This window comes from Phoxinus phoxinus (assembly GCF_949152265.1).
Source record: "Phoxinus phoxinus genome assembly, chromosome: 16".
Lineage (NCBI taxonomy): Eukaryota > Metazoa > Chordata > Actinopteri > Cypriniformes > Leuciscidae > Phoxinus > Phoxinus phoxinus.
Genome location: NC_136891.1, coordinates 13,136,069 through 13,147,253, shown reverse-complemented (window position 1 = coordinate 13,147,253; position 11,185 = coordinate 13,136,069). Strand labels below are relative to the sequence as shown.

The following is an 11,185-nucleotide window of genomic DNA, read 5'->3' as shown; positions in this document are numbered from 1 at the left end:
AAACAGAGTTCAAGTCCAAAGAATGGTTGGTCAGTGGTACAGAGTGGCGCAGGGACGCAATGGGTCACATCCAGCATGGTACTCCTCAGGAACCAGCGGGATCCAGAGACCAAATGCCAACAGGAAACACGAAGACGAAAACCCAGGAACACGAACAGGACTGGACTTGAGCACAAAAACCCCAACGATCTGACAACAAGAGATGGAATCACACTGGGGCTGGCGGGTTAATAATAGAATGAAAAACTGGCTTCAATTTGGAAACATGAAAGACGGGATGATTTCTCGTGTATGCAGGAGGGAGTTTAAGGCAGACTGCCACCGGGCTAAGAATCTTGGTGACAGCGAACGGGGCGATGAATTTGGGAGCTAACTTGTTACAAACGGCACGGAGAGGAATGTTCTTGGAAGAAAGGCACACTTTTTGACCCACGACGTATACGGGAGGCTTCGACCGGTGGCGATCGGCCTGAGCCTTCGTGTGCGCTCCCACTTGGAGAAGATTCTTGAAGCCTATATGTCGCAGGCTTCTAAGGCTCATGGCAGCAGCCTCTCCTGTGCTGCCCTTGGGTATCCTTCATATGAGACCATTCCTGTGGTGGATGAAACTCAGGGGCATCCGCCCTTCTTGGTCTGCCTTCTGCCTGCTGAGAGTTACCTTCACGCTCTTTGGAGGTGGAAAGACTCCCCCTTTTTACTTCAGGGGGTCAAGATGGGTGTAGTTTGCCGTCGCCAGGTTGTCACGACGGACGCCTCTTTGACTTGTTGGGGTTTGGTCTTCGAGGGCAGACCGGTGTGCGGTGGCACATAAATTACCTCAAGTTGAAAGCCATCTCTCTGGCCCTGGATCATTTTCTCCCGACCCTAATGGACTGTCATGTAATTGTCAGGACGGACAACATGGCAGTGGTGTCCCATGTAAATCGCCAGGGAGGCTCGTGGTTGCGCACCCTCGACAGGCATGCGCACCGCCTCCTCCTTTGGGCTCAAGACAGGTTTCTTTTGCTAAGAGCAGTTCACGTTCCAGGGGACCTGAACATTTCATTGTCGAGACAGAAGCTGCAGTCGGGGGAATGGATGTCTAAACAGTGTCTCAAATTTGGAGCATGTTCGGTGAGGCGGACCTCTTTGCGTCACAGAGCTCGACACAGAGCTTCCTGTGGTTTTGCCTGTCTCATCCGACGCCTCTGTGGATAGATGGCCTCGCTCATCCGTGGCTGGAGTTGAGACTGTATGCATTCCCTCCGGTCAAGCTAATCCCTGCAGTCCTTTGCAGAGTGAGGGAGTGTGGAATCCGCCTCCTTCTGGTAGCCCCATTCTGGCCATCCCAGACGTGGTTCTCGGAACTGAGCTCCCTGGTGGAGGGGTCCCCTTGACAGATTCCTATCAGGATAGATCTGCTGTCCCAGCTCCAGGGCAGGATTTGGCATCCTCGACCCGAGATATGGAGGATGTGGGTGTGGCCGATAAGAGGCAATCGCTAGCGACAGTGGCACCTGGTTTTCCCGCTGATGTTCGGGAGACCGTTGATAATGCTTGTGCGCCTTCTACTAGACTGCTGTATTTCTCTAAGTGGAAGGTTTATGAGTGTTGGTGTTTGGCTCATGCAGTGGACCCAGTCAACTCCCCGGTCGGGTCATTTCTGGGATTCCTGCAGGATAAATTTGTGGCTGGAGCATCTGCTACCACCTTGAGAGTTTATGTCACGGCTATTGCTGCCTATCAGGAGTAAGACGAGGTCCCCTTAGGTAGACACCATCTGGTCTCCTTGTATAAGCGTGGAGTTAGACGCTTGAGGCCTGCACGTCCTATTAGTGTCCCCACCTGGATTTTATCAGTTGTTCTGGAGGGGGTATTAGAGCCTTCCTTTGAACCCTTGGAGTCAGCTCCGGACCGGATTCTGACTCTCAAGGTGGCACTTCTGTTAGCGTTGGCCTCTCTCAAGCACGTGGGGGATCTCACATTCTTTCTGTGAGTGAGCCTTGTATGGAGTTTGCCCCAGGTCTTGTGAGGTGTTTCTACGGCCTAGACCTGGTTATGTCCCCGAAGTTTTGTCCACGTCATTCCACTCTCAAGTAGGGCCGCTGAGGAGGCACATGGCCAATGAATTGGCGTGATTCTATACAGGTTCAGACAATCAGCACATGCCTTCACATGGCAGCCCTGTTTTGAATAATTTTACAGTACCACACAGTTCTAATGAATTTATTCTTTATTGGAATGGTTATAAACCACAGAAACCACCAACACTAGCCAAAACGATATGAGAAATATGCAATTACTTAAGGGAAATTGTACTTATTTTTCGCATAACTATTCTTGTAACCAATTGCTTTAATATATAATTGTACTTGTAATCACTTATCTATCATGCAAATATGCTAATTATAATATTACATGGCCCAAACATATATCATGCACCAGTATTCCTGGTCTAGGAGGAATACAATAGAGTAATGGTCATTTTAACCCTTTGATGCACAAGCTATGCAAACCCCTTCTACCCCTTCAAGCTATGCAAACCCCGTCACTGCTCTCGTTCAAACCAAAAAATGTCACTTCTCCCACTAAGTCAGAAGGGTAACTGATAAAAAGAGAAACAATGAATCAACCTTACATGTTTTTCAATAAATTTGTTTTTGTTGGTTTTAAAATTTGTCATTACGAGCTGCTTCGCCGAAATGACAGGCCCAGCTAACCTTCTTGGTTTGAAAATCTGGCCCAACTGAATTTGTAATGGAATAGCCCTGCCTTATTATATAAGGAGGTATCCCTGCAGGATGGTATATGCGGCAGGCTTGTCCTCTCCGCTCACATTCGTATGGTTTTACAACTTTGACCGGGGCGATGCCCCATGGTTCACATGTGGTCTTGTCTTGTGCTCTCAGTATTCACACGGATAGGCTCTTGTTCGTATGGTGTTCGGCCATTCTCGTTCCCAAAGCACCATCAGCGCAGCGCAAGTTCCCTCGAAAGGGCACGTTCACTCTCGCCGTTGGATTAGTTGACACAAGTGCTTTTAAGCTACGTGTCCGGTTGGGCAAGTTAAATTCTCTTTCACTTTCCCCCTCATAAAAACAAAGCGTCTCAGGTTACGACTGTAACCCTAGTTTCCTGAGAAGTTTCTGGAAAACAAGGTCGTGCTGTTGACCCTTTCTTTCATGGAGAAATAAAAACAAATGAGCGTAACAGCACACTTGAGAAACTCACAGAAGGAACATACTGAGGTAAAAATTCTAAATGTTGAGTTTTTTATTTATAACATGATATAGCTAGACATGACCAATGAAACTTTTTTTGCTGAATATGGTCATGATTGCAAATGTTACATTAATTTTATAGTTCAATAAACAAGAAGCCTATTTAATATTAAGTTACTTTAATTTTAGACATATTATTGACTGTTTTAGTTCTATTTCACAGACAAAAATAGTTCCAAAGGAGAACAACAATCAGCGCGGTGTTTTGTTAAGAGATTATGATTCAGCGTTTTGAACGAATCGTTTGAATGAATGACTATTCAAACATTTATTTAAACATTAATCTCATAGCATTAAGCTATTTATTGCAGTTGTAATTTTGCAGCGTAAACTATTTAATTTGATTCGTAACAGCGCCGTTTCCCCTTACACAAACATCCTACAGGAAATCATGTAGGAAAAATCCTGCAGGACCTGCACAATCCATTCCTGCAGGATCCCACAGGATTTTTATGATCAATTTCCTGTGGGACTTCTACAAGACTCCAGCAGGTATATAACAAATCCTGTCGGAATCCTGCAGGAATGTACTCTGTCCTGTAGGATTTGCATTCTGTCTTGCAGGATTCCAGCAGGATTTTTTTTGTTAGGGTTATTATTATAACTGAATTCATTGATCAAATGTAAGAATTTGACTTGAAGTTTTTTTTTTTAATCGGCCTTTATAAAGGTAAATAACACCCTGGGGTAAATATCACAAATATGCAGATTTAAGGAGCCTATGTAAAAGCTGATGGAGCACTGATGATAAAATTTCTTCACAAAAAATTATATTTCTAACACCAAAAATCATCCCGGAATAAATGACTGTTATTTTACATTTGATTAGTCAATATCTGTACGTGAATAGGCTGTTAGACCTACCTGAAAATGTGTTTATTTAATCTGTTTCATCTTTGTTCTATTAAATAAAGTTTTTTTGTTCTTATTTGATTACTAAGTGTTTGCTTTCCTTTAACACTCTGATGGTCTTAATTTGTGTAGACACTCGTGATCTTTGGGGTCTCCAGGGACCCCAGACAATAACATGTAATTTTGTAACAGAATAATAGTGTTTTTTTTTACAAATGTAATTTTACTCTGTTTATTAATGTTTTTACTCCTAATCTGTGCCGTTTTTGGAGGACTTATGATATATTTAAAATTTATATAAATAATTTTAAAAAAAATAGGTTTATATACAAAAACCGCTTTTTATGTTAAATTAACTTTATAAAAGACCCAGATTTCTACATTTACATGGTTTATCGTACAATTTTTGCCCATATTTTGAAAAATGTAGTTTTAAAAGTAAAAAATAATTTCCACTATATGCTATTTACTATTTGACTAATAACTGAAAGATAAATTTTCACAAGTTTTTCCAGTTGGATTCATGTCTAAATATTATATCACAATTATAACAATAAAAATGACTTTTTTTTTTTCAAAATAATTTTTTGTACTGAAAGAAAATTATTCTTCAATAATGTTACATTATGATTAGAATCAAACCTGAAAAAGATAAAAGTTGAGTTTTTAGAGTTAATCATTTATTTCAATCTTCTTTTTTTCATATAATTGTACAAATGTAATCTACACTTCAGTTACTAACCGTAACAGAACAAATATGTACAGTTATATTATATATTGAGTACAAATACGACATGAACTTCAAAATGCAATGAACTGAACAGCATAACAAATGAGCAAATAAAGCAGTAACTTTTGTCCCTCTCCCTCTCTCTCTCTGTGTGTTGTGTGCACACTGTCGATGTGTCAGTGTCACCAATATTTTTTTTGTGGTGGTTCCGCATTTTGGACTATTTTATGTGAAAAATTATAAGAGAGCAGTTTTTATAGTCTCACAAATGTATTCCTCTGTGTGTGTGTGTGTGTGTATGTGTGTGTGCGCATGTGAGCATGATAATTTTGCATTGGTAGAAGTGTGCCACTTCATTTCTGTCTATGTGTGTTCTGCGTTGTTTCTGATTTAGATTAGGAATTTTGTCTATTTTCTTTGTCTCTGAAACCCCGCATAGTTTTTTTTTTTCAGTACAAAAAATGCTAAACTTTGACAAAAAAAGTCATTTTTATTGTTAGAATTGTGATTTCATAATATTTAGACATGAATCCAACTGGAAAAACTTGTGAAAATATATTTTTCAGTTAGTCAAATAGCAAATAGCATATTTCTAAAAATGTGTAGCTTATTTATTTGAATAAAAGGTTGCATGGGTCCAAATTGCGCAGCTGTAATGAGTTGGGGGCGCCAACACTGATCTTGCACCCCTCTACGCAAATGCATGAAAAAAACTGCTTTCCTTCATTTAAAAAAATCAGTTGACTAAGTGTGGTTTCCTGTCCGAAAGAGTGAAAGCAGAACTATTAAAAGGAAGTACACATTTTTTCATCAGTGTACAAATGTTGACAGCCTTTAAACTCACAGTTAGAGGACAGCAGATGAGAAGGAGTCATGTTCGTCAGAAGTCTGCTCAGAGCTGCCCATGATGGGACGGTCCTACTAAGAGTCCGTCAGAGATGCTCTACTGTGCGGAGAGAGACCCACCACTGCTCGGCTGTAGTTTACAGAGAACACTCGCATAACATCGACACTCTGAGGTACGGACATATCTGTCTCTTTATCCACTCATATTCGTTCATAGCAGTGGATTCCCAGACAGCAACATAGTGTCGGCCCAGATCAGGCCCACATCTGGTAAACATGGATTCCACACGTATCAGATGTGAGCCAGATCTTGTTGCTTTCTGGGTCTGAATTCTTCAATACCCCTTAATTTTTCACATTTTGTTATGAAATATCTGAAAGAAACCCTGAAATATTGGTGTATTGTATAGCGTAGACTCCATGTCCTGCTCTTTGGTAAGCGTTGGATTAACTGTACACTCTAAAAAATACTGGGTTGTTTCAACCCAATTTTGGGTAAAATATGGACAAACCCAAACGTTGGGTTAAAAATGTAATGTAAAAATTTAACCCAACGGCTGGGTTTGTCCATATTTTACCCAAAATTGGGTTGAAACAACCCAGCATTTTTTAGAGTGTAGGACACTTGTGACTGGTCATTTGTCTTCAGGATGGAGCAGCTGCCGTTGCCTCCAGTAAAAGATCGTTCAGTGAGAATCCGCATGCTCGCAGCTCCTGTCAATCCTGCAGACATGAACATGATCCAGGGTAAAGTCTTCATGTCTATTCTGATATTTGTTCTCTCTAGTGCTGTTTAAATCTGACTATAACATGTTATATGTGTCCATACTGTAGGTTCGTACCCAATCTTGTGCCCCGTCCCAGCGGTGGGGGGGAATGAGGGCGTGGGAGAGGTGCTGGAGGTGGGCAGTGATGTCACATCTCTCCGACCTGGGGATTGGGTCGTGCCCATAGATGCTGGCTTTGGTATTGACTTTTTCAACATCAAAACCTTAAATCCTGTTGTGTTAAAAAACTGAGACCAACTTTTGTGTTGCACGTCATACCCAGACAGCAACATAGTGTTGGCCCAGGTCCGGCCCACGTCTGGGCCGTGTGGAATCCATGTTTTCCAGATGTGGGCCGACACTATGTTGCTGTCTGGGTATATAGACCCACATTGGTTTCCATGCAAATTACCAAAAATCAACATTATTGTAGCAAATTATCAAGGGAAATATGAATCACTAACCATAACTCGTTGTAATTAATTATCAATATTTGGATCAGAATTCATAATATAATAAATTAACGTGTTCGTCCAGCAAACACTCGGTATTAATCGTCGATCAACTCTCAGAAAGGATATTTTTCATGGCCATAGAAAAATAACTCTTTCTTACTGGATACAGTCCTACTTACCCAGACAGCAACATAGTGTCGGCCCAGATCCGGCTCACATCTGGTGCGGGTGGAATCCACATGTGGGCCGGATCTGGGCCCACACTATGTTGCTGTCTGGGATTTTAGTGACGCTGTGCTTTTGTGTGTGTCAGGTACATGGAGGACAGGTGCTGTGTGTGAAGAGGAGGAGCTCATGTCTGTTCCTAAAGACATCTCTCTTCTGGGAGCCGCCACTATCTTCGTGAACCCCTGCACTGCCTACAGGATGCTGAACGACTTCCAAACACTCGCCCCGGGTACGAGAACTCATACTTGGTTTAGACTGTCTATTTTACCGAGAGAAGAAAAGGTCATTCCTGGTGACCAGTGATTTGTTGAGATAGGTTGTACAGTGATTCAGAACGCCTCTAACAGTGCAGTGGGACAGGCTGTGATTCAGATCGCTGCAGCACTGGGCCTAAAAACCATCAACATCATCAGAGACAGGTACTGAAGGCAGCGAATACTTTACAAAAAGAAGCTCTTTGTAATAATCTCACGTGGTATAATGTCCCATAGTGCATCGTTGAAATGGATTTCTTAAACTATTTCTTGAACTCAGACCAAACTGTGCTGAGTTGATGGATGAGCTTCAGTCACTGGGAGCTGATTATGTCGTGACAGAAGAGGAAGTGATGTCATCGGGGCTTCACCGGGTCTTTGAGGTTAGGGATTCTGCTCTTCTGCAACAGTTCGGTTTCAGTGATTTCTACAGAATTGCTTAAACACAGACATTGCATTTTTGTAGGAGGTTCCCAAACCTAAACTGGGCCTGAACTGTGTAGGAGGCTTGAGCGGAGGACTTGTGTTGTCTAATCTCGAGTAAGTACGCGTATGTACTGCAGTTTTAGGGTAGTTTATCAGAAATTCGGTGTGATCAATGAATCCTCTTTTATTTCAGTTATGGGGGCACAATGGTCACATACGGAGGGATGGCCAAAAGACCCCTCCAGATCCCTGCTGTGAGTATATGATGTTCATGTTCATGGTAATATTTCACTCTTACTGGAACTTTCTGGATCAGAACGACAGTGTCTGTGATGAGCGATCGCTTCCCAAAGACAATAATATTGAATAACACAAATCATATGTAATCAGTAACAGCTGCTGCTATTAACACTTCAGCTACTATTAACTAATATAGAGGATTAACTAATCAGTAAGTAATAAAATGGCTAATCAATAATTATTGAATTAGATTATTATCATTATTAACTATTAAGAATTACTAATTAATTACTAATCACAAAAGTACAGCAATAGATTCCTTAGCATGGCCATGACCAGAGTTCAGTTTATGTATTACAACTTTACTCATAACCATATTGACACACATACAGGGAATGTTTGTGCAGGAATGCATTTTAATGTTCCATACGTCCAGTAAAAGTGGTAAATTACTGCAAATAAGTGGCAATCGTCAGCTTAACTTGTCTTGAACCCAGAGCATTCCACAAAAACAAAACAAAAAAACAATTAACATTTATATTCCATTTCTTCTCGAGCAGAAATCCTTTATATTCCAGAATGTGACTCTAAAGGGCTTCTGGCTGACCCAGTGGAAAAGACACCACAGGGCAGGTAAAACAACAACAAAAAGGCCATATGGTTTCACATCATAATGTTCTTCGGTGTGTTGAGGGTCTCTCTCTCTCTCTCTCTGCAGATAAAGCCCAGCTGAAGGCCATGTTGGATGCTGTGTGTGAACTCATGAGAGCTGGACAGCTGTCCACACCACACTGCATCCAGATACCATTTCAGCAATACACACACGCGCTACGAGCTACTGTGCAATCACACCGCCGCAAACACGTCCTTATCATGTAGACTCAAAAACGCTGTGTTCTTCAGATCTTCTGCAGAACCACGCTGGACATCATAAACAAATGTCTACAGCTGCACATGCTTGTTCACATAAATGACATAAATCAAGGAACTGTGACACTATAAATGTAAATCTGTAAATACAGTCATAGTGGTCCTATCAGGTGCAGTTAAGACATCTACTTCCTGCCAAAATAACAGTTTTGTTTACATTACACATGCATATTGTAAAATATTTATGAAGTTTAATTCCTATATGTTCAGTATGCATATTTTCTTTACAATGAATCAAATCATGCATAATTTTACTTTGCTTAAAATGTTACACTTTTGTCCTGATTTGTATTGCAGTATGTACTGCATTATTCCTGTTAGCATGACTGCAACGGCTATCCGTAGATCAGTGGCAGTTCACATGTAGAAAACACAGTCCACGTACAGTATGTCAGAGCTGTCGGACACTCCTGGTGTGTTTTACCGTTTTTATTGATTTAAACAGATATCTGTGGTGTTCAAGGTTTATTAAATCACATATTTTCCATATCGGCTTGCCTTGCTGAGTATAAGGCTGTTCTTCATTATCTTCAGATGTGTCTATTTGGATGTGTTGTGTATTGACTAACTTATAGATTTAATAACTTACTGCTTATAAAACGGATAGTTCCGGTCCTTGATTCTGATAGGTTGAGCCACGTTCGAAGCCATTGTAAATTACTCAACAAACACACACCTGTGACCGCATTACATTAGTATTAAACAAACACACACCTGTGACCGAATTACATTAGTATCACTGCACAACTGCCGTTTGTGATTCTTTGATGCTGCATGTGTTGCTTAGCAACCTCTTTGGAACTACATTGCGTGGCGGAGGAATAAATGTGTTATAATGTTATATTGTTTGTTACTTTTTTGTTTATTTTATGAATAAAATAAATATTACAATGAATATTTTTATGGAGTAACCATTTTATAAAAGTGTTTTACAGTGGATTTAGAACAGCTACGTTTTTTTTTTTTTTTTACAAACAACGGCCCTTAGCTGTTCTAAATTCACAGTAAATAACGGCTTCGTGAGGCTTATTGCTGTAATATATATTAACACTGTAAATCCATCAATCCATCCTCTTGTCGTTTATCCAGGACCGGTTTATGGTGGCCGAAACGTCTTTTATCCCTGCAGCTTCCTTTAGCTCCTCCTGGGGATCTCAAGGTTTTCCCAGGCCAGTTATGAGATATAATCCCTCCAGCTTGCCTGGGGTCTCTTCCCAGCTGGACATGCCTGAAACACCTGCAACAGAACCACCTCAGTTAGCTCCTTTGGACATTGAGAAGCAGCGACTCTACTCTGAGTCTCACCCGGATATTAGAGCTTAAAGGGATAGTTCACTTAGAAATTAATTTTTGATATGTTTTAGCTTACCTCAAGGGCATCCAAGATGTAGAGCTTCCACAGTATTTTCAATTTTTATATTTTTAGGTCAAACCGTTCTTGTCTGACAGTCATATCATGCAGGTTTGACCTGCAGGTTTGAACGGTTTGACCTAAAAATATCAAAATTGAAAATACTGTGGAAACAAAGACACCTACATCTTGGATGCCTTTGAGGTAAGCTAAAACATATCAAAAATTAATTTCAAAGTGAACTATCCCTTTAACACCCAGTCTCTCAGGATCAGCATAGACAACCTGCGGATAAAACTCATCTTAGCCGCTTGTCTCATCTTAGAACACACTTCTAGCCAAAATAACCTCGAATTTGGTTACATGTCGTTTTTGGCAAAATAACTTGCGAGATGTATGATATTCCATCATGTAAGCTAAGTGATTACAGGGGGGGGGTCAGGGTTTGGAGTTGGAGCCAAACTCTGCAGGACAGCGTCTCTCTAGGACCAAACTTGCCTACCCCTGGTCTGGAACAACAACAACCACATTAATGCCGCCACTGCACCGATCCACCTCATGCTCTGACCAGCCCTCACTCGTGAACAAGACCCCGAGATACTTGAACTCCACTTGGGAAAGCAACCCAGACAGCAACATAGTGCCGGCCCAGATCCGACCCACATCTGATATGTGTGGAATCCATGTTTACCAGATGTGGGTCGGATCTGGGCCGGCACTATGTTGCTGTCCGGGAACTCGCTCCCTACCCGAAGTGGACAATCCAACTTTTTTCCAGTTGAGAACCATGGTCTCAGATTTGGAGGCCCAGACCTCATCCCCACCGCTTTACACTCAGTCATGAAC

General features: G+C 41.3%; 1 protein-coding gene across 1 annotated transcript; it reads left to right on the top strand.

Moving 5' to 3' along the window:
- The first annotated feature begins 5,684 nt into the window (after positions 1-5,684).
- LOC306983393 (enoyl-[acyl-carrier-protein] reductase, mitochondrial) lies at positions 5,685-9,881 on the top strand. Its single transcript, XM_079583747.1, has 10 exons — positions 5,685-5,861; positions 6,338-6,435; positions 6,523-6,654; positions 7,224-7,367; positions 7,455-7,557; positions 7,673-7,775; positions 7,859-7,932; positions 8,012-8,072; positions 8,619-8,691; positions 8,777-9,881. Exons 1-10 carry the CDS (start codon positions 5,716-5,718, stop codon positions 8,935-8,937), a joined length of 1,095 nt encoding a protein of 364 aa, XP_079439873.1. The 5' UTR covers positions 5,685-5,715; the 3' UTR covers positions 8,938-9,881.
- The last annotated feature ends 1,304 nt before the right edge of the window (positions 9,882-11,185 follow it).

Excerpts from the sequence above, each read along its gene's own strand:
- LOC306983393 (XM_079583747.1), top strand. The coding sequence starts at position 5,716 with ATGTTCGTCAGAAGTCTGCTCAGAGCTGCCCATGATGGGACGGTCCTA. Across the intron at positions 7,776-7,858 it reads GGCTTCACCGGGTCTTTGAG|GAGGTTCCCAAACCTAAACT; the intron begins GTTAGGGATTCT and ends GCATTTTTGTAG. Across the intron at positions 8,692-8,776 it reads GAAAAGACACCACAGGGCAG|ATAAAGCCCAGCTGAAGGCC; the intron begins GTAAAACAACAA and ends CTCTCTCTGCAG.